At 40.2% G+C, this 27,418-nt stretch overlaps 1 protein-coding gene across 2 annotated transcripts in view; it reads right to left on the bottom strand.

The window, feature by feature from the left end:
• col14a1a (collagen, type XIV, alpha 1a) overlaps positions 1 to 27,418 on the bottom strand; it is a 173,775-nt gene that overhangs the window by 100,397 nt on the left and 45,960 nt on the right. For both annotated transcript variants that reach the window (XM_078933438.1, XM_078933439.1), the window contains exon 6: positions 85 to 237. In XM_078933438.1, coding sequence (XP_078789564.1) covers positions 85 to 237 — 153 coding nt within the window. The remainder of the gene's footprint in view (positions 1 to 84; positions 238 to 27,418) is intronic.

The following is a 27,418-nucleotide window of genomic DNA, read 5'->3' as shown; positions in this document are numbered from 1 at the left end:
GGAGCAATGTCTCAAGGATACATCTGATAACCATAGTGATCCTACAGTGTGTTCTGTTTGAAAGGGAAAGCAGCTGGGGCTCACCTATTCTTGTCTTATCAATGCCAACATCAAAGGCATCGACCAAATTTTCCAAAAACATACGGACCAGCCGGAAGTTGACCCGGCCAATGCTCCACGATCCGTCAACCAGGATCACGACGTCTGCAACGGCTTCTGAGCGGCACACAAACTGTTCTACTCACAGACAGAGAGGAGACAAAAGAAGGAAAGTTCACAAAACAGACAACATAAATGAAAATTCTATTCTTTTGGGTTCTGTTAAAACACAAGAATGAATGTGTTAATAAAATTGAGTTTAGATTTATTTTTTAATAACACAAAATCAAAACAGTAAAACATTATTTAACACTTGTGCTATCTTGTGGGGTCCAGCTGACCCCACTCCCAACGTGCCTTAAGGCACGTTGGGAGTGGGGTCAGCTGGACGCTTCACTGGTGTCCATGGATTACATGAAACCCTCTCCACCTTTGTCATGGCAGGGATAACACGTCAATGTAAGGGTGGGGTCATCTGGACCCCACAAGATAGCACAAAGGTTAAAAAAAATGTCCAGTTTGTTTTCCATGAATACAAAAGGCATAAAATGCAAACAAACAAGAATTAGTGTCAGGACTCAAGATGCACTACATCTCCCATCTGCCACTATTCTTGGACCTTTCACCTCAGCTGTTCTGCATTTTGTAATCACCGCCAGTGTATTTAATCTGGCACAGAGCTTTGCTCGGTGTGAAGTCTTGTTTGGCCATTGCTACCAGTCTGAGCGGTCCATCACTGTTTATCCCGTTGCGTATTTGTCTCCTTTGCCTGTCTTGGCTTCGCTGTCTCACCTAGTTTGTCATCTTACTATTTAGCTCGTTGATCATTATCTTGAACCCTGATTAATATTGCTCATAAAAACGGTTGCAGATGGATCCCAATGCCTCCACGTCTTCGTTACAATTAGTCACTTTCTTCTTCATTTGCTCACAACCTGCATGTTCTCCTAACTAGATATAAAATAGAAAATCAAAAACTGAACTTTGTGGGTTTGTTTCCGAATCACTGAGTTTTTTCAATTCTGTTCGGACTAAATGAGGAACACATAAAAAAGTGGTACACGTTAGAGCTGTGCATCTCTGCAAGTGCAATATCCTGAAAGTGAAGGCATCTACTTAAAGTTGCCTCATAGATCCAAACCTGTTCCAGAAGTGTAAGTGGAGAACAACCAAGGACATGCTAATGAGGCTGTAGATTTGTGTCTTGATGATCAAAGGCCATGCAAGAGAATGCTGACTGCAGGCAACAGAAAATCTCACTTGGCTTATTTTCTTCAGAGCTTTACATTTAAAACATTACAAAACAGAATGTGGAGAAGAGTAATCCATCAATATAAGATAAAGAGGATATACATTTTGTGTTTTTTTTTCTTTCCTAACACACATTTGAGTGCATGATGCAACATCAGCGGGTTAAGGTTCATTTTGTTTTTTTTGCAAGAAGACTGCATTACACGTTTTCAGTATTCAATGTGTTCAGTGACTTTATATTCAGCGTGCTTAATGTTTTAATCTCTTTGTCTCAGACACAACCTTTTGTGCTACTATACCTTCTTCATGAGTGGCCCATGAACAGGAGGGTGTCCTGAGGTGATTAATTTTTTTTAACAACTTTCCCAAGTCTAACCCTATCATCAAGAATGCCTACATGACAGGAAGAAAATCATCTTAAAGGCTATTGTAAGCATTCCTACCCAATCATAAGAAACTCTAAGCGATAGTTCAAGTATGTAAAAACACTGAAAACTAAACTCATGCATGCGTCAATGCTACTTTACAAAACAACAGAACTCCCAGCCAACAAACTAAACATTGTCTCTTTTAAAGAAAAAGAAAAAAGGCTAGGAAAGCAGAAAAAATTATGCATCGAGGAATAATAATGAGCTAACTGTAAACACACTTCTATAAGATTAGATATGTCAGCAGACATCCCAAAATGTCTAAAATATCAGCTAAGAGGTTACAGTAAATGCTGGCATCAAAAAAGTTAATTGTTGAATTCCTTTTTTCTTTAATCACTTTTAGGTTAGACATGTAGCTCCAAAATAAAAATCTGAAAACAACTTTCCTAAATCCGCCCATTAAACTCTGAAACGTGACTGAAAGCTTTATATCAGCGGCACTTTAGGATTTCTATATAGGCCTGTCTCATTGATAGAATGCTACAGCTGGGCCTGTTATGAGTCAACAAAGCAGCAGACAAAAATGACAGCAATGAATCAGGCTGTCATACTGTTGATGTTTCTGCTGAAAAGTGCAACCATTTGAGTGTTTTGTGTCATCAAACTGCAGACAAAATCCTCTTGTGATAACTCACCTCACCTGATGTTTGCAGAGCTTAGCACAAAACTAGAGAAAACAATTGTAGGTGCAATGCACTCCAGCAGCTTTTTTTGCCCCCCGTCCGGTCTTTTCACCCCATTTGTCCTGATCAGTGATAAGTAGACGTTCCGCTTACAAATAGAGCCATGTGTCAGGCAGACTGTATTTTCCACAATATACGGCACACTTAGAAGCCTTAATGTTTTTTCAAAAAATTGAGTGTAAAAAGCAGTTAATAGTAATTAATAGGAATTAATTTTCCTATAGTGTGGAAAATGCAGTATATTAAAGGTGCATTAAAACAGGAAACTCATCATGAGCTGAAAAACTGGCCAGAAGTGCCTCCATTGTTTTGATGGATTTGAGTGAAATGTGGTTTCTTTTCTATAAAGAAAATGTTAGAACTCACACTAAACAAAAAATGTCTCTATAAATTACTAAATGCACCAGGAAAACTTTCTAATGATATCAAGCCTAATAGAATTGATCAAGTTCTTTTTTATACAATCGCCGTTTGCATAGTTGCTTAAATATGGCAAATGACGTATACTTATGTAACGCCTTTCTACTTTGTGTAAGGCCCAGAGTTCTTTACAGTCACAGTCTGTCCATCAATGCACTCGAGGACACTTCTACAGTGTGCTCTGAATTATTAAGCAAATTATATTTTTCTGTGATTTTTTTAAATACTCAATGCAAATGGCAGTCAGTAAAATTTTCAAATCACTAACCCTTAGAGTATATAATAGATGTTAAATGAACAAGCCTCCTAAAGATAAAGCTTTTTTTTAAATAAAAACATTTAAATGCATTGTTTGCATAATATTTTGGAAAGCACTGTACACATGAGCAGGCAAGGTGGATTTTTAACCTGCGGTCCTCCGATACAGGTCGAACGCTCTACCTCTGCACCACAGTCATACTTATCATTCTTGCTTATCGCAAGTAACTTACTAAGAAAGAAAAGATTTGAGTTAAATTGTGAATAGAATATGGCGAGCATAAAATTTGTTTTTGTTTTTTTATGTTCTGGAAGACCAGGCCAATCATTTCTCTCCTAACACTTCTGAACGAGTTTTCTATGTCTTCTGTTCATCGATCAGTTTTCCCATACCTGCTTATTCCCTTTTTGGGGGGTTGTTAAAGGGGAACCTTCATGGTTTGCCAGTCATTTCCAGAGCTACACAGAGACATACAAGCACACATGCACTTACACCCAAACCTAGGTACCTTTTAGTCATCAACTGACCTACAATTCATGTCTTGGGAGGAAGCCAGAGTTACCTGAGAAAACCCACGCAAGCATGGAAAGGACCTGCAAACTCCACACAAAAAAGGTCCCAGCTGGGATTTGAAACCAGGGCCTCACTTGCTGTGAAGCAAGAGTGCAAACCACTACACCACCATGCAGCCAATGTCTTCTATATCTTTACTCATTCCTATCCTGCATAAGGCCCTCATAATTGTTAAGATATAGTCAGTTAAGTTTAGTCTTTCCAAATCCTCTGTAAGACAAGTTAAACTATGACTTCCCTCACAATAAAAATGAAAAATCCAGTCATTGTATAACTATGGACAGCATGAAAGAAGTCCAGACAGATCCGTCTGTCTGCTGTTTGACAGTTTTAACCATCCATCTGCTTCAGGTTGCAGACGAAAGAGACTGAAGTCTGGTAAATTCCACTGAGAACTGACTGTTTTAACAGTTTCTCTGTTTATGAGACTCATTAAAAGAAACAAGCTGCTCCCTCTCCATTGCACCCTCTGTTCAGTTGGCCATCATTACTCATTAGTTACATTGTTAAAGAGAGGTGAAATAACTATATGCTCATTTATGAATTGTGTGGAATTTTTAAATATTTTTTTTTATCTTTCAGTCTGATTTCAGAAAGAATTATAGTAATGGAACTGCCATTTTGAAAGACTTTAAGTAATAATATCCAGGTAATATTTCTTTTTTTTAAATGTGCGGCATTTTTTAATTAACTTGTCTAAGCCACTTGATATTGATTTACTCTTAGTTTGATTCTTCCCAGACTGGTAGCAGTTTGAATACTTGTCATATTGATCAGTGTGTACGAATGGATTTCCTCTCTTGAGGCTTTGATTGCTGCAGGATTCTGTTTTAAAACCAATTTTTCATCAGATCTCAATGTGTGTAATAACCTGTCAAACAGTAAGGATCACTTTTGTGTTGATGACATGATGCTGTTATATTGCCGAATTTCCATATTTGTGTAACTTTTTTACAATCTGTTTTTCCTGCTGTCAGTGTTTTGTGCAGGCCAGTTATGCTACTTTTACATCATGAGTTATCACCAAACATTCACAATGTGATATTTTCTATGTGAAGAAATACAAAAGTATGATATTGCCATGAAATGTTAATTAAATAGTTAATTTGCATTTGATGATATTTAAATAGTTTAAAGAGTGCAGGCCGATTGGCTGGTCTTCGAACATTTTCACCTTACCAAATCTGACACTCTTTGCAAAAACTTTGGATACCCGAGCTATAGGAGGAGATCCTCTTTGTATTCCACATAACAATCTTTTTAACAGAAGGTTCAGTTTCTATCAGCTCAACAAATCCAGCCTCTCCCTGAGAGCACATGCACTTCTTATTAACACTGATATTTTCAATCTTTGGCTCACTTTGGAGGTAGATTTTCCAAGAGTGCTTCATCTTAATGTCTGAGATCTCTGAAAATATTATAGGGCTATGAGTTTGTAACAGATAGTAATCATCTTTTTTATTATTGCTAATTAACCAATTCAAAACTAATTCAACGTCTTACAACTACTTTCCTTTTGTTCTGTTATAGGAACCCTTTTTTCAAAGAAAAATTTTATGCTTTCAAATGACATCCGGCAATCCACAAGTTCCTCAGTTTACAACACAACAAGGGGGGGAAACTACTATGACGTCATTGCTTTTCATATTCAGGGCACTGCATAGTGATGCACTATATAGTTTTTGAGTAGTTGGGGATTAGGGTAGGAACTCAAACATAGGTTGTGTCCGACTACCCTGTCTCTCCTCTGTTGATCTTATGCCTGTTATCGACCTGGAGTTTCTGCTGTTTTAATCCTTCTTGACCTTACCGCTGCTTTTGATACAGTGAATCATGATATTTTACTCTTACGATTAGAACACTCTGTTGGTGTGAAAGGTACAGTGCTTCAATGGTTTAAGTCCTATTTATTCAACAGGAGTTTTTCTGTCCAACTGGGACCTTTCTCATCCACAAGGCTAAATTTTTTATTTATTTTATTTTCTTTATACCTGCTTCCACTGAGCTCCATCTTTGAAAAACATCATGTGTCTTATCACTGTTATGCAGATGGTATCCAGATTTATCTACCCTTAAAATCTGGGGGAGTCCAGTGTGTAGAGAACTTACAAAGGTGTTTAGAGGAGGTCAAAGCCTGGATGAACATACATTTCCTTTGCTTAAATGAAAGTAAAACCGAGGTCCTTCGGTTTGGGAAAACGGACCTCCTGACAGGATGCAGCAGTGCCATTGGGTCATTAGACTCTAACCAGTCTTTTATCAGGAATCTTGGAGTCATTTTAGATTGTCGTTTTAAATTTGACAAACAAGTTAGTGCAGTGGTCCAGTCCAGCTTTTATCATCTGAGATTAATCAGTAAAGTGAAGCCATATCTCCCAAATGACACCCTGGAAAGGGTTGTTCATGCATTCATCTTTTCCAGACTGGACTATTGTAACTCCCTTTATTCCGGGATCGACCAGTCTCTCCTCCATCGTCTTCAGCTGGTCCAGAAATCCCGACTTCTAACGGGGACCAGACGGTGTGATCATATCACACCAATACTGCGCTCACTGCACTGGCTGCCTGTTTCTTTTAGAATTGATTTTAAAATCTTACTCTTGGTTTTTAAATGTTTACATGGTCTGGCACCTCCTTATCTTTCTGAGCTACTGCAGAGCCATCGTCCTCGTAGAGCTCTGCGATCTGTAGACCAGATGCTCTTAGCGGTTCCAAGGACTCAACTCGTGACCAAGGGAGACAGAGCGTTTTCAGTGGTTGCTCCTAAACTCTGGAATCGTCTCCCCCTGTCAGTGAGATCTGCCAGATCCTTAAATGATTTTAAATCTCTGCTAAAAACGCATCTTTTTACAATGGCTTTTAACACCAGAGAGAATGATAATTAGACAGGTTTTTTAGTGTTTTCTTTTATTGATGATTTTATTATCGTTTTACTGTGCTTCTTTGAATTTTACCTATGGTTTTAGTGTAGTTATACGTGTGCAGCACTTTGGATTTCTGGAAGATGTGAAAGTGCTATATAAATAAAGATTTGATTGATTTGATTTGATTGATTAACCCCTGCCTGCCTGACCCTGATTTAGCTTTGTGGACTTTTAGCTGAGCTACAAAACCTGCTGCATTTGGATCCAGCCGTCTGCCTGTTCAGTGACAAATAGATGGATATATTTGACTGACTTTGCTTATGCTTTAACCCTTTAAACAGGAATAGTTAACAAGCATAAGGCATACAGCAAAAACTGGTTATTTTTAACACAAGTGAACAAAAACGTGTTAAATGTCTTTAAATGTTAATGTCTTTAAATACGTTTTTGGTTAAGGAAATCTTTCTATAAAAAAGAAATTAAAAAAAATATGAACACAAAGAAATGTTCGAATGAAAACAAATGTTCTTATCTTATGGGACATGGTAGACAAATAACATGTAAAGCTGGGACTAAACTGGGAGAAAAAATTACAAAAAACAACAGAGGGTGGAATGGAGACAGTTAAATGGCTAAAGCCACAGTGATTGATGATCCAGGTGCTAAACAGAGGACTAGAGGGTGAGTTATTGTAGCAAATTACAGCTTCCTGGCCATTCCCAGCTTTATTGTTCACTGGTTGTCAGAATGTCATTTAAACATAATTCTAGTACTTCACATCTGAACCAGTAATCAACCTCTCTTACAGTACAGACCAAAAGTTTGGACACACCTTCCCATGCATTTGAATGAGAAGGTGTGTCCAAACTTTTGGTCTGTACTGTTTGTCTTTACTATTACCCCTGGTGACATCTGTAAACAGTCTGGTCAGCACTCTCTGTGGAGAAAAGCAACTTTGCTCTGGTTTGCAACACTAAAAGTCAGTAATGCGTTGCATTTCAGTGCAAAGTCAATACAAAAAGCCGCTTTTCTCTACGTCAGAATCAGATGATTTATTTGATGGTGTAAATCGTTGAAGATTTAGGTTATGTCAAAGAGCTTGTGTTATTTAGGACAAGAGGTATTTAAATTCAAGCCCATTGAGGTTTAAAAAGAAATTGTTGTATCATTTCCAGTTGCTTTGACAACCTTTGTAACTTAATACCACTTCCCGCTTAACCAAAGGTTCCTCTGTGGATTTAACTTCACTTACAGGCCATGTTGAAGTGTGTTGTGCCAAAAACACAAAACTAATCACATCAAGACTGCTGGAAACTCATGGAAAGACTTTGAATCCAAACACGGTTGCTGACTTGATTTGGCACTGGGTCACTTGGACTGGTTTACAGACACTGCAGGCTGGCTAAATGTTTAAAAATTGACATTGACAAACCACCACTCTGTCAACCATGTCTTCAGCTCAGAGGCCTATGGCTTTGTCTACCCCAACACTGGCAGCCTGAGGGTTCAAATCCACAGCTGAGTCATGCCAAAATGGGACTAAGGCTACGTTCACACTGCAGGCTGAAACGACCCAATTCCGAATTTTTTGCCCCTAAGCGGCCCAATTCCGATCTTTTCATGACAGTCTGAATGACACAGATCCGATCTTTTCAATTGTGACCCAGGCCCCGTGGGTTTGCCGGCCTGATTCCGAATTGTAGCCGTTCTTTTCAATTGCGACCGCCGTCTGACCGGCCAGGCGACTTGATTCCGAACTGTACGTCATCGACACGCAACAAACGTCATCATTTTGCGTTAAAGTAGGCAGGAACGAGAACGTAAACATCAACCATGGTGGACGATGCTGCTGAGATCAGTCAGTGGAAGGGAAGCGAGATCCCCGATTGGATTAATATTTGGGCTGATCGCTCTTTTCAGGCCAAACTCCAGGGCTCTTATTGCAACTGGGCGGTTTTTGAAAAAATTTCCAGATAAATGGCAGAGCGTGGTGTTGAACCTTTCCCGCGATTACTTTTTTTTCTTTCTCCCCTTTGACCGTGCTCAAGCGCGGGGGACCCGAGGCGATCCTCCTCCTCCTCCCTGTTCTGATCCTTAGATTCTCCAGAACGGGTTAATAAAGAGTCCATAGCATTTATTTTGGGGGAAACCTTCTTTTATTACCGTCCTCCGTAACACACAACATGAATGCGCGCACACACTGCCCCCCCCCCCCCCCCCCCCTATTCTCTATCGCGGCACTCGCTTGCACACACGCGGGCGAGCGGCTCCAACACATACACATTTCCATTCCACAACAGTGGGTACAGACGATCCCGACTCCATTGCCTTCTTAAAATGAGAAGATTGTAATTGTGCTGCTCCTTCGTGAAAATAAATTTAATATTACAAAAAGAGCTCCGCTTTTGACAACACTGTTGTTGACATCTGCTCCGCAAACAAGTGACATCGTTCACCGTTGAGTATTCTTCTGGCTTCTGCGCATGCGGGTCTCGTTTGGGTCGTGTCACGGTCACACTGGAGATCACAAAAGTTCGGATTTACTTGGAAATGTGAACGGTCTAGCAAACAATTCGGATTTTTTAAAAAAATCCGAATTGAGCATTAAGCCCTGCAGTGTGAACGTAGCCTAAGGTCTTCCCTGCCTGCTTTGCTGAGATGCTGATTGAAACCACAATGTAACACAGCTAGAAATTGCAGGGACATAATGTGTGCCAACTGATGACATTCAGTGAAGACTAAAACAGTTCAGGCATGCCATGCTGTTTGCCTCACAGTGGGTTGATTGTTGTCCCTTAAGGCCTGTTCACACCGGGACGAATTTCGCCGGCGATTTTCGCCGACGTTTAACGCCTCGTGACTAAACAAAGGGCACCAACGAGAGTGTGCACACCGACGCGAAAAAACGCCAGGCGTTAAAGCGTCGCGTCGAAATCTACTCGACCAATGAGAATGGCGCTTTTGCTCACGTGTCTGGAGCTTCTGAAGTTACAGTAAAACACAACTTGGGGGCGCTCAAACACAAAACTGCCTTGCTGAGCACACATACCAGCGAAGAAGATAGACGCCAAGTAGCGTCTACACACAGCCGCGAAGCAATAATGACGGACATTCTAAAATATCCCTGAACCAAGCACCAGTTGGAGCTACTGGTGCTTGAAATATTCATGTTTTCTTTGTTTGATTCTGACAAGCGTGTAAATACTTGCTCTCTTCTTCTGAGTGAAAAGCGACTTTCAGAAGCGTAAAGTTGCGCAGCGCCACCTTGTGTACAGGAGTATTTCTGTTTTACATTAAGCGCCATCTAATGTCAGGGAATGAAATTGCATGTTCACTCCACTCATCGTCAGCGAAAATCGCCTGGGTGTGAACACAAAAAACGTGGCGAAAAACGCTGGCGAATATTCGTCCCGGTGTGTACGGGCCTTTACTCTAATCAAACTCTTTTCAACGTCGTTGCCTAAACATGGTTTGTGCTTATACCAACACGTCGCATGCCATTACCCCCTATGATCGTAAAAGAAGTGAAGTAGATTGGGGGCCATCAAAAGTAAAAGACATAAATAGAGAGAGAGAAATAGAGAGAGATATATAACTCTCTCTCTCTCTATATATATATATATTAAATGCTGTCTGTGACAAATAGAGTGTAAGCGTTCATTATCAGACTCCTGTTAATGTTATTTTTTCTTATCTGGCCCGAGGTCAGACACTAAAAAAAAAAAATCTCAACAGAAAGCAGACAAACGGTTCTGTTGTTGGCACACTGTGCGCTGCAGTGCCAATGACATGACATCTACAAACACATGGGTCCAATTCAGCAAGCTGTTGAGGGAGAAATAGAAGAGGAACTTTTTATCTTGGTATAATCTCACATAATCATCTAAATGTATCAATTTAATTCAAAATGTTTGTCTGATAAGTAAAACTATCTAAAAATGTCAAAATATGATTCTTTAATTTAAGATTTTATTGTATAACTTATATAGATAGATCTTATGGCAGCTGGTGGTTTTAAAAGTATCTCACATGCCGAAAAAGTGTGGGTACCCCTGGCTTACACTGATACAGCAGGGGGGGGTCCCTTTATTCCTAGCAAGATCCGTCACGGCTCACGCTCACAGCACCACTAGCCAGTGCCCAGGGATGGCACCAGAGTGGTCACAGCTACCAACAGAGCTGTAATCTGGAGCCAGATGGACTGGCACGGCTCGATCGTTGTGCTGTGAGAAGGCCTTATAATGTTTGTAGATGAGTCCAGCTCATCCAACTGTGTACCACGACGTTGGCTGAACTACGTCTGAACTGTTTAGATGGCAACACATGAATTAAAGAAATGCAAAGCTGTGAGCACAGTTGGATGTACACCAAGATTAGGTGGCATGCAAGCAGGTGACTTAAGAGACGATCCACCTGGTATCCATGGGAAAGCAACTGGCTGGATTTCACAGCTCTCAACCTTCAGTTGAGTCTGCAGAGCTGTGTGGAAAGGTACTTGACTCAGACGATCGAATTAACTTATGGGGTAGTTAAGTAATAGGTTGTTCAAAATGTGACAAAAATGGGAGCCATTGTTAACTGCAGCGTCTGGAGCAGGGACAGACTGGAGAGAACTGAAGGAGTCAGTTTGCTGTAGGCAGAGGCACAAAAGGCTTTTTAACATACAACTAATGCTACTGTAGATGTAAAAGCATACTGGCACTGCAGGCAATGTGTTATCTCTAAAAGAGGACTGGAGGACTGCTTCGTAATTTCCTCCTGGGGAGTGACATTCACTCCAGGCGACTTCCAATGCTGAGAGAGCTATAAATGCACTATCCGCTAATATATAAATCCAGGGCTGCACAGCCAATCACAGTTTTCTAGTTTAGAAAATGTTCCAGTCCTCCCAATCTCTTTACCTGTCTCTGTTTTCATTAACAGTAAATCTTCCCAGTTGGTTTTAATTTACCCCTGACCTCTGTTTAGCTAGAGATTAGACAGATCCGGCTGTCATTTCAATCTCTCTCCGGTTACCTTTTATTTCTGCCCCCTCTATGATTGTGTTTCAGCATCTGGGAACGGGAACAGATAGATGCACAGAAGCAGAGACTCTCCCTGCAGTGAAAGCCTTCCATTATCGCCTGAGCCTTCTTTGAGGAAGACATTTCGCCTGCAGAACCAGGATGACTTGTTGCAGAGGTAAGTCGGCACTAATCCCAAAAGTGTAAAACAAGCAAGCACATCCAGTTTTGACATTTCAACTCAATTACATAAGCTTTGGAGAATTAACGAAAAATGAAATGAGATTTCAGTTTCACAGTAAAATCAATTAAATGTTATAGTGTTTTATTTAAGAAGGAATAGTGCAGATATATGTCTAACCCTGCTGCTGTTAATAAATCTAAGTCTTGTTAGAGCGCTTGTTTTGTTAAGTGTCGAAGATATGTCTTAATAAAACCAGAAGTCTTCTTTGAAGAAGTCAATTTTTGAGTTAATGTCTAATTATCACAAGTGTGATAAGTGTGATATGTCTTTGTTTGAATGTATAACTGCTGATTGTATTGTTTTGTGCATTATTCTTGTTTTGATTGCTGGAAATAATCCATTTAAAATCAAATAAAAAAAAAAGATTTGAGTATCTATGCTTTTGTAGGACATTTAAAAAATTAAATGATTTTTTTCTCTATTTTTCTTTTATTAAGCTTCTTTAATTCTTTAACACTCAAATAGAGCACGTCTTTGAAGTAACTTTGACAATCAAGTAAAAATATTGCAACTATATTGACTAGTACAAACACTTGACTATTAACCAGTAGGAATTGGTGATAATTAGTCATGTGGAGAAAGTTTGGTGACTTCAGCTTTAGTATCTTAACAACTATGGAACATCAGATGTGATTCATTTCTCCACTCTGACAAATAAATGATGATTTTTTATTCAAATCATTGTTGTAGCTTAACTATGACTGGCTCATGTCAATGGAACCATTTATTAGTTTTCGTTGATTTTTGGAGAATATGGGATTCTGTGCTGTAAGCTGTTTGGACATCACATCTTGGGTTTTATTACCACAGTACTTAACTCTGCTTAACGGGGGACCAGAGAAGAGAAACAAAAAAGGATCAGGTCTTAAGGGGTTAAATCTCCTCCCGCTGCAGCGTCCAACTCTATGATGAGTTAAAAGAAACAAAAACCTGATCTTTTTTTCTGTTAAAATGCATTTGTAGGTTGTTGTTTGCGGTAAGACAACCCAATAGAGACACTTGCTGTCAGTTTAATTTTTTTTAAAAGAGTTATTGATTCCGGAAGTCTGAACCTGTAAAGATCTCACTATCTTAGCTTAGCCGAACTGTTTTTGTGCACCTCCTGCTCAAACTAGCGCTACAATAGGTTGTGGCGATCCGTTCATGGTATGCAGACTTCTAGAAGAGTATTTGTCTGAAATATTAAGCTTAAAATATAAAGCGCTGATCATGATGTGAATATATTTAATATCCTATACTGATCGGGAGACAACATCCACTTTCCGATCAAGTCAACAGCCACGTGATCGACCCCATTTCCCATCATGCGATTGGATCGGGCCATCTTTATTAAGAACTTTTCAAGACGTTTTTATCTGTCATACTAGAAAAAGCATGAAGTGTCCAGAAGTGTAATTTTCAAAAAGACAAGAGACACAAAAGATATTCAGATAGACTAAAGACCCACTCTGATGAAAATCATGTTTTTGGTGTTTTTAACATGTTCTTGAGACATTTTTCTCATGATGGAAAACATATATAAAAAAAGATTAAAATTGCTTTTCTGAGTATTTCTTTATTCAAATTGTTGTGAATCAGGAGCAGACAGAAAAATGGTGTTTGAAAAAGCTTGTAGCTGTGACCTAGAAGCTAAAGCAGGGCTACAAGCCTCCTCCTCCACTCCATTCTGATGCATCCTCTAGTACTCCACTAGATCCATGTACAGCTGGATAGCTCCGAAAATTGCTCCCCATTGTACAACAAAAATGGCGATCAATAGTGGAGCAATCCAGCTGTCCACTTTTGAGTCAGATTCCAGCTCGGACAAGCAAAACGAAGACGTACATGGATCTAGTCGTCTACAAGTGGATGCACTAGAATAAAGTGGAGAAGTGGGCTTATCCAATTGTAGCCTCTACGTCACAGCTTCAAGTTCTTATATTGTCTTTTTTTCTTCTGCTCCTGATTCACAGGAATTTGAATAAATACTCAGAAATACAATTTTAGGCCTAATTTTCTTTATATATGTCCTGTGTCATCAGAAAAATGCCACAAGAACATGTTAAAAACACTAAAAACACTATTTTTCCATTCATAACACAGTGGTGGTATCATGGCCCAGATTAAAACTATGCATTAGACTGAGGATATTGATGGCCACATTTGTCCAAATGTCTTGTTATTCAAAGTGAAGATAATGGATTATAGAAACACATTTTTTATATTAGTAGAAAAATGAACGCTACAAATTAATGAATGGACCAAAATAGCAGCTACAGTGTTAACCTGCTAAAGACCTGCAGAAAACCTTTGATCTCTGTCATTACCAATCAGGGTTACATTACAAAGCATTGAAGTGAACTTTTTTATTGACCAAATACTTATTTTCTGCCCCATTTAAACAAATAAAATTCTTTTAAAAAAATCAAACAATGCAGATCTTTTTTTACATTATTGGTAAATCAGTGTCTGACAAATACCGCTTGCCCCTGTAGGTACTATAACCATTCGGCCTGCACCAACCGTTCGGGGTCTTTCGACTAGTGCTGACGTCACATAATGTGATTGGCTGTTGGTCTGATGACGTGTCAGATAGTGATTAATCTGGACAAATTACTATACTACCATAGAAGAAGATATTATGCGCTCCATGTAAACAGAGCTCCGACACAGAGCCAGATTATCTTCTAAACGTGCTTTTATTTAGATTATTATTATTAAGTGCATTGCAGCCGAACGGACTGCGTTCCAAACCCTTCTCCGGACCACACACTATAACAAAGCACCTTCCCTGCCTGCGAACAAGAAGCTAAGAGACTCCAGCTGCTCTGCTCAGAGACACGGTTCTCTTGTGTGGAGCAGCAGGTTCATTCTAACAGCCACAGATCTTTTTACAACGTGGGTTGTGGCAAAATCTCTCTATAAACACTATAAAGAATAATGTCAGACACAACTTGTGAGGGAAAAGAACTTTATATTACAAAAGGAAACATGAAATGAAAATATGTAGAGCCCTAGCAGATCTCGACGCTATGTAGTTTGTCCAAGTGGGGCTACCGTAGTGTGGCGTTATCCTCAGTCGAAAGGACCCTGAACGGTCGAATTGTAAGGGTACCTAAAACTCCAAAATCAATACCATAACTTAGTCATTTCTCTAGTAAACTTCAGGTAAAAATATTTAATACTAAAATAATTATGAAATGAGTTAAGAAAAATGGTGTTTTTCACATTCAGGTTTGATTTTTCAAATTTGATTTTTTTTTAAATTGTTTATTTCAAGCAATCAATTAAGAATAATGCACAAAACAATACAATCAGCAGTTATACATTCATACAAAGACGGATCAAATTTAGGATAGGTCCATAAGCTAAGCTTGCGCTTAGTTGGTACTTTCCACAATCACTCAAAAGAACAGTTAAATTCATTCTAAAGAAAGGAAACCTAGATCCCTCCAAGTTTACCTTTACCTTTCATTAAAAACATGACTGTAAAATAGGTTTGGCTCAAGATGAACACTGCACAAACACATGCAGCATCTTACACACATTTCAGTCAAGGTTTATGCACTGAAACTGCACTTCTTTTAGTACTAAATGTCATACCCTGTCATTACTGACTCAGTAAGAACATCAGCTTTAGTGCTGTCTGATCATTTGATACCAAGGACAATCCTTCTAGACAAGATGGAAGAGTGGGTGGGGCCCGAACCAAAGAGGATGAACCAGATTTCAGCTATTATGTGGCGCAAAGATGGAACCAGCTGTCTTATAACCTCAGATATTCAACAAGTGTTTCTGTGTTTACGTCTCAACTTAAAAAATTAGTCTTCTCTGCTGCCTTTGTTTAAAATTCTGCACTCTCACACTTTCCGTTATGCGCTTTTTCTAAAATGTTGCTTTCATTAAAACTCCCCGTACACTGCAGAGCTCTTTGATCTCAGTGAATAACTTTGAATTACCTCGGTGCAAAAGAGGCGCTACACAAATTAAACAGAATTGCCTCAGGATTGCCAGATTACGCACTGATAGACTCTTTCACTGAGACTAATGTGTCTGCAGAACATCCAGAAAACATAAAGGGGCAACTGCTGCGGCTGTTCCCCTGAGCTGCTGATGAGGAAGTTGCAGAGCTCATTTCTCCTCACTGCAGACAACAAAGCTGCTTTAACAAATCTACAGCTATTTCTGTAATACAATTCTGCTTATAATGCTGTTAAAAAACAGGACAAAAACAGTGAGCATGCAGATAACACCTCTCCAAACCAAAATAGAATCATTAGTAACGACTTCTTAAATTATTTCTGATATATCCCCATTGAATGAAGATTGAAAGAATGTGTGAAGAAAATATAAAAAGGTATACATTTTTTCAAAAACACAAAGAATAAAAGATTATAAGTCCTGAGACAGTTTTAAGACGGGGCTATATTTAAACCAAAACTCTGGGTTGTTGTTGCAGAAGATATTGTCAAATCTGACTTAATCTTTTAACTTGGAACAACAGTATATGTACCAATCACGACTTTTTTCTTAAGTGTGGAGGGTAAGATATTTGACGTACATCTGCCGCTTTCCATTTAGCATTCTGTAATTTCCGCACTATAAAACACACTTCAAAGCCTTAAACGACATATGGATTCATTTTAGTTGTGTTTACATTTTTGAGAGGTACACAACACTCAAAAATCAAAAATGTAGTCTGTATTTTATTTTAAGTGGAAAACAAGTTTGCATTACAGTAAATCTGCTAATTCGGCTCACTTGTTGCGGCGTCATACTGTTGTCTTACGTGTTACTAACATGGTTGGGAGATAGCACAGTCACAATAACGTTTGTTTTATCGTTTGTAGTCTGTTTTTTTTTTTTACATGTTGCAAACAAGGTTGGGGATTGCGAATAGACTAATGCAGCTAACATGTAGCAGTGTTGGGGTGCGTTTGTTTTTATTGTGTTGCTTACAAGGTTACAAGTTAGTAGTCACTATTGCCGTTTTTAAAAGTGAGAAAGTAAAATATTAACAGCATTCTTTTTGGTTATTTAGCCTGTTTTAGGAGAGAGAAAAACAGGTTTCATTTTTCAAATGCATATTTTCATCTTTTAATTAATGTATTTATAAATGTTACATTTACTAACTAAATATTTAGTTAACAAGCCAAATATTTAATTTAAAGTTAAATATTTTTTTGTGTTAATATATTTGGCCATCAGACTAAAAGTTTAGTTTGTAAACTAAAACGAAGGATAGTTTTCAACTTAAATATATATTTCTGAACAAAATCAATATTTAGTTCATATATATTAGGTTTTGTAACTAAATATTTATTTTCCAAGCGAAACATTTAGGCTTTGTTACTTAACTATTTATTTGTTAAATAAATATTTAAGTCCAAATTAAAAATTGAGCTTTTTAACTTAATATTTAGCTTGGTGCTAAATGTTTAGCTCCAAGCTAAATATTTAGCCAACATGTAAATGAAACATATTTACAAAAGAATAGCCGCTAAAATGGTTAGTCCAATGTCTTCAGCCAGCAGGTTGGACATGTCTTGAATCCGTATAACACAAGTTCATGCTTGGAGGACATCTCTGGCCAGAATCAGTTTAGAGATGGCGCTAAATTGAGCTTTTATTTTGATATTCCACTTCCGCTTATCAGCGAGTTTGATTGCATCAATGAGTTATATCACTAGAGGAGACACGCCATTATTATTATTAATATTAATATTAATAAAAATTATAATAATAATAATAATAATAATAATAATAATAATAATAATAATAATAATAATAATAATAATTAAAGCTACAAGTAGCATTTAGCGGGCCCGAGCACGTGCGACCGCATGGCACGAGCGACCGCCCCGTGAGCAACGCCCTGCTCGAGCCATTCTCGTCGTTTTTTCTTGTCCATTCTGGAGCTCCAAGCTATTGTTAATACGACAGCAGCCTGGGGGGGGGGGGGGGGGGGGGGGGGCTGTAATCTGTTGCCTTAAGGGACAAAGACTTTTGCATATAGCATGAAAAAAATTCAAGCAATGATGATAATTGCTATCACTGTCCCTAAGGATGAGAACAATAGAACTCATTCAATTTCCACTACAATGTCTAGATGAGTGTCAGCTATGTCTGATAACTTGGCCAATTAGCTGGACCGGGATCTTGCAAAGTGCAGGTGGTTAACGTCCAGTGTAATGAGTCTGTGGACGGCAACAGTACAGCATAGCTTTTGGTTTCCACAAGAGAAGAACTCCTGACACATCTGCCCTAACAGACAACTACAAGAGGAGTTGAAATGTATAACACGGTGAAGGAGTTTTTGTGCAGAAAAAGGTACAATTAGAAAAGCTGGTAGCAGTGACTGCAGATGGGACTCCTGCTATGATCAATAGACAAACAGGTTTCATCACTCACTGTAAAGCTGACCCAGACTTTCCAAAATGTCTGCATTACTGCTGCGTCATTCACCAGCAGGCCTTATGTGCAGAAGTGATTGGCTCTGGACATATAATGACTCTTATTCTGAAAATCGTAAACAACCTCAGCTGCAAAGCAAAACAGCACAGGATTTTTAAGGTGCTATTGGAGGAGATGTCTGTTGAATATGGTGAATATGAACATTGTGAATCTGAACTTGCATTCTTGACTGACATTACTGGAAAACTAAACCACTTGATCTGCGAGCTGCAAGACAATGGCAAAACTATTTTTTTTTGACCAGCCTGCCTGAGCCAGTGTTTTTCTTGTGGAGATCTTTTCTGCCAGGGCTTGTCAGCTTGGTCAGTGGATGTTGCTACAGTTGTCTCCCTTGCTGGGACAGCTGGAGTTAAACACAGCAGCTCACGGCTCTGAAGTGGACCCCGTTGCTGTCCCAGTCTGGATGGGCACTGTGGCGATGTTCCAATGGCCAGGCTGGCTCCTGGTATAAAGAGATTCCCAAATACCATTTCCTAACCGCAGAGCCAAGGATGTGTTTACATGTTTAGGTCAAAAATGTGATGGACAGCTTCATGTTGTCTAAACATGCCACCCTGTTATTAATCCAGTTGATATGGTTCTCCATCTGTGTCTAGGTGATAGAAAAGCATTATTTTTTATATTTACAGCTCTAAGCAAACAAACAGTTGTCTATATAAAAGAGCTTTTACAATTGTGCACTTTTAGCAGGTCTCTGAGTTCATGTGACCAATGTATGGTGGATTTTCACAGACCTTGTTTAAAACTGAAGGTGAGAGAGACTTAGAGAAATGGCTTCATTGTTCTGGAGTTCTTTGTTTCATCCACAGAAGAGTAGAATTGGTGATTGATTTTGAAAAGCTGCTGAAAAAAGTATCTTTTCAAATTGCAATTTCTAACTTGGGTTTTACATTTTGTGTTCCATTTTTTGTGCTTTATTTGGGAAGCATTTGTTATTTGTTTGGTGTTTTTAAGGTTCTGCAAATATACACATCATTTTTTAGAGACATTTGTTATCAGTTGTGTTTGTTGATTTGTAGTTTAATTTCATTGGATGTATAGATGTCGTGTGGGGGGGAGGCTCGACAGCAGGTAGGACCCAGGCGCAGAGACGGGAGGCAAACGGGTTCAGGGCAAGTGGGTTTATTTAACTAACAAAAAGCGCTGCAGAGCAGGATGACAAAACTAAAAACAAAAACTTACTGTGGCATGGCAAGGGACATGGACGCCAGACAAGAAGACGTGATCAACATGAGCAGAAGTTAATGGACCAGCACAGGAGGAAGGCAGAGACAAGACTTATATACAGACAGGGCAGACAAGACACAGGTGAACACGATTAGGGCAGATGGGGACCAAAGGAAGTAAAACTCAAAAACATGACAAGACAGGAAACCTTTCAAAATAAAACAGGAAACAGAACCAAACAAGACAGAACAAGAACTAAAGCGAAAAAAAAGACAACAAACTGAAACCATGACAATAGAAAGGAAAAGAAGTTCAAACATTGATTATAAAAAAGGATATAAGAGATAAAAAAAAAGAAAAAGGAAAAGAAAAAAGATAAAATATTGATTTAATTGCATTTTGAATGAATAAAAAACAATGATTAATAGAATCAGAAATCAGAAAAAGTTTTATTGCCAGGTTCAGTAGAGCGCACTTTACAAAACGAGGAATTTGACTTGGTGTATAGTGCAATTAAGAATAAGTTAAAAATTAAGTTAACAACAACAACACACTATATACAGTAGAGTAAGGTGAATTAAAGTGGGAGCACAGATGGGCTGGGATGGTGGGGCCTGTAAGTGGCACCGACAGTCCTTTGGTGGGCGGGGGGGGGGGGGGGGTCACCTGGGGGAGTTGGGGTACTGTTCAGCAGGCTGACTGCAGTGGGGAAGAAGCTGTTCTTGTGGCGCGAGGTCCTGGTCCTGATGGACCGGAGCCTCTTGCCAGAAGGGAGGGGCCGAAAGAGATTATGTCCTGGATGAGAGGGGTTGGCTACAATCCTGGCTGCCCGCCTCCAGGTCCTGGAGATGTGCAGCTCCTGGAGAGACGGGAGGTGGCAGCCGATCACCTTCTCTGCTGAGTGGATGACGCGTTGCAGCTTGGCCTTGTCTCTGGCCGTGGCCGCAGCGAACCAGACTGTGATGGAGGACGTGAGGGTGGATTCGATGATGGCGGTGTAAAAGTCTACCAGCATCTTTTCAGGGAGGTGAAACTTCTTCAGCTGCCTCAGGAAGTACATCCTCTGCTGGACCTTCTTAGTGATGGAGCTGATGTTCTGCTCCCACTTGAGGTCCTGGCTGATGATGGTTCCCAGGAAGCAGAAGGACTCCACAGAGGTCACCGGGGAGTCACAGAGGATGACAGGGGGGAGGGGGGCTGGGGCCTTCCTGAAGTCCACTGTCATTTCCACTGTCTTCAGAGCATTAAGCTCCAGGTTGTTAGCGCTGCACTATGACACCAGCCTGGCTATTTCACTCCTGTAGGCCGACTCATCTCCGTCAGAGATGAGGCCGATGAGTGTGGTGTCGTCAGCAAACTTCAGGAGTTTGACAGACAGGTGACCAGCTGTGCAGCTGTTTGTGTACAGGGAGAGTAACAGGGGTGAAAGGACACAGCCCTGGGGGGATCCGGTGCTTGTGGTCCGAGTATCTGAGACGAGCTTCCCCAGCCTCACATACTGCTGTCTGTCCGTCAGGAAGTCTGTGATCCACCTGCAGGTGGAGTCAGGCACATTCATCTTGGAGAGTTTTTAATACTAAGTCTAGACAGATTTAACACAGGTTTTTGGATGAAAAAGGATTTTTTATAAATCATCTGTTACACTTTTAAGTCTGAAAAAAATATGGAAGGCAGCAAACACAGATCCCTACCGTTTTTAATTTTTTTGTGCTGATATTTGAAAGATAAGTTATGCAAAAAAATAGGTGTTTGCAGTTTTGCCTAAAAAGACGTTTTCGGACCTTTTTGGATCAAATGTTGTCTAAAAGTTCACCTGTAACTTCAATCATTCTGAATTTTTTTAGGAAAACTAAACCACTTCAACTGTGATCTGCAAGGCAATGGTAAAACTATATTTTTTATGGAACAGCCTGCAGTGTTTCTTGTGGGGATCTTTTCTGCCAGGGCTTGCCGGCTTGGTCGGTGGTTGTTGCTGTTACCAATCCAGTTGATATGGTTCTCCATCTGTGTCTAAGTGATATAATCAGAATCAGAATCGTTTATTGTCATTGTACATGGGGATACAATGAAATTGCAGCAGCCTTGGAGTGAAGGAGTTACATAAAATAAAAATAAAAATAGAATAGAAAAAGAAATACTGTATTTACAACTCTTAACAAAAAATGAACAATATGGACAGAAACTGTTAAATATTAAATATTTGTGAATAAAATAGAATGGAATTACATGAGTTGCTGTGAGCACAGCTTAATAAATATCAAGTTATTGCACAGTGACCCGGTTAGACAGTCAGGATATTGCACGCATTGTAGTAAAATTAGAGTGAGGTGTGGTTGGTGGACGTATGTGCATTCCGTATGATAATTGCCTGTGGAAAAAAGCTGTTTCTTAGTCTGTTTGTCCTGGTTCTGATGGACCTGTACCTCCTTCCAGAGGGCAGCAGTTCAAACAGAGGGAAAGCAGAATGGGTGGAGTTAGTGGTGATGCTAGTCACTCTGCTGAGGCAGCGAGACTGGTAAATGTCCTTCAGTGAGGGGAGGGGGCAGCCGATGATCCTCTGCGCTGTCTTTACCACTCTCTGGAGACTCTGCCGTTCTGCTTCAGTGCAGTGGGAAAACCACACTGTGATGCCATAGGACAGAATGCTCTCAATGGTTGAGCGGTAGAACGTTACCAGCAGCTCCTGGCTGACGTCGTTCCTCCTAAGTTTTCTCAGGAAGTGCAGGCGTTGCTGGGCCTTCCTGATGACAGTCATGGTGTTGTTAGACCATGTGAGGTCAGCAGAGATGGTGGTGCCCAGGAGGGTGAAGCTGTGGACCCTCTCCACACAGTTTCCATCGATGTAGAGTGGGGGTGGATCTGTTCTGTTTTTTCTGAAGTCCAGGATGATCTCCTTGGTCTTGGTGGTGTTCAGGATGAGGTTATTAGCCTGACACCACCTTGAGAGTTTCAGGACTTCGTCTCTGTAGGCCGTCTCGTCGTCCCCAGAGATCAGCCCCACCACAGTAGTGTCGTCTGCAAACTTCACCACGGTGTTGCTGGTGTGGGCTGGTCTGCAGTCTGCTGTGTACAGTGTATACAGCAGAGGACTCAGCACACATCCCTGTGTGGAGCCTGTGCTCAGCGTCCGGGTGGAGGAGAGGTGGGGGTCAAGTTTGACTGTCTGTGGTCTGTTTGTCAGGAAGTCCTTGATCCACGAGCAGGTGAGTGGGTGGAGTCCTAGTTCAGACAGTTTGTTGACCAGAATGTCAGGAATGATTGTGTTAAAGGCTGAGCTATAGTCCACAAAGAGCATCCTGGCGTAGGTGTCTCTGTGTTCCAGGTGGCTCAGCGCAGTGTGGAGGGTGATGGAAATGGCATCATCCGTTGATCTGTTTGCTTTGTAAGCAAACTGGTGGGGGACGAAGATTGGAGGGAGGGAGTCTTTGATGTGTCCCAGGAGCAGCCGCTCCAGACACTTTGTGATGACAGCAGTGAGTGCAACTGGGCGGAAGTCCGTGAGGAAGGCTGTGGATGAGGACTTTTTGGGTATCGGGATGATAGTGGATGACTTCAGGCAAGCAGGGATGAAAGCCTGAGCTAGCGACAGGTTGAAGATTTTTGTGAAGACCTGGGAGAGTTGATCGGCGCAGGCCCGCAGAACCTTTCCGGGAACTCCATCAGGTCCCGCCGCTTTCCTGGGGTTTACCCTGCTGAACATCCGTGCCATCCGTGCCACGTCCATAAAGGCATTGTTTTTATATTTAGAGCTCTAAGCAACCAAACAGTTGTCTATATAAAAGAGCTTTTACAATTGTGCACTTTTAGCAGGCTGAAAAAATTATCTTTTTAAAATTGCCATTTCAAATTTGGGTTTTAAATTTTGTGTTCCATTTTTCTGTGCTTGTATTGGAAGGATTTGTTATTATTTTGTTTAAAAGTGCTACATATTGTATATACACATAATTTATTTAGAGAAATTTGCTATACGTTGTGTTTTTTGGTTTTGTAGTTTAATTTCATTGGATTTATATTAAGGAAAAGAAGTTGCAGCATTGATTAAAAAAGGATAAAAGAGACATTTACTGTCTAAGTCTTATGTTACATCTGTAGAACTGTACTGAGAGTTGGGTTTTGTTTTGGAGCACATTCATATGTTTTGTTTGTAAAAAAAAAAGATAAAATATTAGGTTAATTGCATTTTACATGACTAGAAAAGCAATGATTATTCATAAAAATCTATGAAAGACATACAAAACAAATGAAAAAGCAGTCTGCCCTCCCTCTTGTGTCTAAACTCTTGTCACCTCACTTCTGGGTTAGTTAGCATATGAACTGGCAGCTGGTGTGTGTGTGTGTGTGTGGGGGGGGGGGGGGTGAAATTTGACTCCAGCAACAGGGATGATTGAGGAGCAGGCTGCAGCATGAGGAAAAGACTTAAGCATGTAAGAGGAAATGACATCCTACAGTTGACCAGTTCATTTTATATCTGTAAAGAATATTCAAGAAGCATTTAGACATGTTCAGCTATATGCGTGTGAAACTTGGTGTGGATATTTGAAGCATAAGTAATTTTAAAACACACTTGTTTGGAGTCCAGACGGAAAAAGCACAGGTTTTGGGATGAATCAGGATTTTTTTAAAATCATCTGTTTCACCTGGACTTCTGAAAAAAATATGGAAGGCAGCAAACACAGATCCCTACATTTGAAAAAATAAATGGTGTTGATATATGATGATTAAGTTATGAAAAAAAATAGGTGTTTGTAGTTTTGCCTAAAAAGACGTTTTCGGACCTTTTTGGATGTAATGCTCTCTAAGATGTCACCTGTAACTTCAATCATTCTGAATTTTTTTAGGAAGCAGTAGCACATAAATGCCTATGAAAGTTGAATTCTTGGTGCTGATAACCTAAACAGAATTTATGCTAAAAATCTTTGTTCAGTCCAAAATTTCATTAAAAAAATCAAGTGATGAAGTTTCTCGTAGACCCTATAGTGTTACATATCAAAGCTGGAGGTTATTAAAGGCATCTAATTCTGAAATCTCAGCTTCCTGAGACAAACGGCTGATTTATAATAAATTTCTATTATTTGGGTGCACATAATCGACCACTTCCTGTTACGCAGGCACCGTCAGGTGTACACCCATGAAACTTTACATGATGAGAGAGGACCCTTCTGAGTATCTCCAGTTTTAATTTCATGCACATCGGACAAAGCAAAGAGAAAATACAGGGCAGAATGTGCCCAATGCAATAACTAGGTGGCGCTATAGAGCTCGTCCAAGATTGTCATATCCATGGGTTCAGAATAGAAGCTTCATCATATCCATTGAATTTCAGTGAGATTGGACAAGGAATGTGCACGTGAGAGCAACTTTTGTGTGCATAGCGAGATGCCCAACTTTGCCGCTCTGTCACGACCACACCCCCGCATTGAAAGTTATGGTTTTTTGTCAGAGTAAACTTCAATGGCTTTTCAACAGGTGGACGTCATTTTCAGGTGTGTCGGCTCATCCTACTCGGAGCAGTGATGCTCCAAGTCAAACATGTCATTTCCTCTTGCCAGCAGGTGGCGCTACACTTTTTCCAGATTCTTTCACTGCAGATGTGTTCAGAGTCAGACTACAATCATGCATATCAATTTTTGATCAGATTGGATTATGCATGGCTGAGTTATGGCCATTTTTCTTTTCATGGCGTGTTTTCGAAACAACGTCGAATTTCTACGCGCCGCCACGGTCACAAACTTCTGTAAAAACTTAAAAGCTTTGCAATTTAACATCGGACATGTGTCTAGTTTACAAAACCAAAGTTTGGAGTCATTATTCACAAATCTCTAGGAGGAGTTCGTTCTAGAAGGAGGCCTGCAAATGTCCAAAATAGAGCAAAAATGACATATTGACATCAATATAGCAGACTTCCTGTGCGACTGACAGCTTGGTACCTACAGACTTTTTTGTAGGTTTCCATCTGATGAACATGCCCTGAAAAAATCAAGCTTGTACGTTAAAGCGTATGCGGGGCGTCGGGACAAAAGTCAGTGTAGGTGGCGCTGTCGAGCCATTTTTGCGCACCCATGCCAATTTCTCATAAAATACGAAATTTTTCGCGACCCCTGATGTGTGTGCCAAATTTGGTGAGTTTTGGGGTATGTTAAAGGCCTCAAAAATGCGATTCTTCCGGCAGAAGAAAAATAATAATAATAATTAAAGCTACAAGTAGCATTTAGCGGGCCCGAGCACGTGCGACCGCCTGGCACGAGCGACCGCCCCGTGAGCAACGCCCTGCTCGAGCCATTCTCGTCGTTTTTTCTTGTCCATTCTGGAGCTCCAAGCTATTGTTAATACGACAGCAGCCTGGGGGGGGGGGGGGGGGGGGGCTGTAATCTGTTGCCTTAAGGGACAAAGACTTTTGCATATAGCATGAAAAAAATTCAAGCAATGATGATAATTGCTATCACTGTCCCTAAGGATGAGAACAATAGAACTCATTCAATTTCCACTACAATGTCTAGATGAGTGTCAGCTATGTCTGATAACTTGGCCAATTAGCTGGACCGGGATCTTGCAAAGTGCAGGTGGTTAACGTCCAGTGTGATGAGTCTGTGGACGGCAACAGTACAGCATAGCTTTTGGTTTCCACAAGAGAAGAACTCCTGACACATCTGCCCTAACAGACAACTACAAGAGGAGTTGAAATGTATAACACGGTGAAGGAGTTTTTGTGCAGAAAAAGGTACAATTAGAAAAGCTGGTAGCAGTGACTGCAGATGGGACTCCTGCTATGATCAATAGACAAACAGGTTTCATCACTCACTGTAAAGCTGACCCAGACTTTCCAAAATGTCTGCATTACTGCTGCGTCATTCACCAGCAGGCCTTATGTGCAGAAGTGATTGGCTCTGGACATATAATGACTCTTATTCTGAAAATCGTAAACAACCTCAGCTGCAAAGCAAAACAGCACAGGATTTTTAAGGTGCTATTGGAGGAGATGTCTGTTGAATATGGTGAATATGAACATTGTGAATCTGAACTTGCATTCTTGACTGACATTACTGGAAAACTAAACCACTTGATCTGCGAGCTGCAAGACAATGGCAAAACTATTTTTTTTTGACCAGCCTGCCTGAGCCAGTGTTTTTCTTGTGGGGATCTTTTCTGCCAGGGCTTGTCAGCTTGGTCAGTGGATGTTGCTGCAGTTGTCTACCTTACTGGGACAGCTGGAGTTAAACACAGCAGCTCACGGCTCTGAAGTGGACCCCGTTGCTGTCCCAGTCTGGATGGGCACTGTGGCGATGTTCCAATGGCCAGGCTGGCTCCTGGTATAAAGAGATTCCCAAATACCATTTCCTAACCGCAGAGCCAAGGATGTGTTTACATGTTTAGGTCAAAAATGTGATGGACAGCTTCATGTTGTCTAAACATGCCACCCTGTTATTAATCCAGTTGATATGGTTCTCCATCTGTGTCTAGGTGATAGAAAAGCATTTTTTTTTTTATATTTAGAGCTCTAAGCAAACAAACAGTTGTCTATATAAAAGAGCTTTTACAATTGTGCACTTTTAGCAGGTCTCTGAGTTCATGTGACCAATGTATGGTGGATTTTCACAGACCTTGTTTAAAACTGAAGGTGAGAGAGACTTAGAGAAATGGCTTCATTGTTCTGGAGTTCTTTGTTTCATCCACAGAAGTGTAGAATTGGTGATTGATTTTGAAAAGCTGCTGAAAAAAGTATCTTTTTCAAATTGCAATTTCTAACTTGGGTTTTACATTTTGTGTTCCATTTTTTGTGCTTTAATTGGGAAGCATTTGTTATTTGTTTGGTGTTTTTAAGGTTCTGCAAATATACACATCATTTTTTAGAGACATTTGTTATCAGTTGTGTTTGTTGATTTGTAGTTTAATTTCATTGGATGTATAGATGTCGTGTGGGGGGGAGGCTCGAGAGCAGGTAGGACCCAGGCGCAGAGACGGGAGGCAAACGGG

The sequence above is a fragment of the Oryzias latipes genome, chromosome 16 (assembly GCF_053564925.1).
Source record: "Oryzias latipes strain Hd-rR chromosome 16, Olatipes_Hd-rR_3.1".
Classification (NCBI taxonomy): domain Eukaryota; kingdom Metazoa; phylum Chordata; class Actinopteri; order Beloniformes; family Adrianichthyidae; genus Oryzias; species Oryzias latipes.
This window is presented reverse-complemented; position numbering and strand designations above follow the sequence as displayed.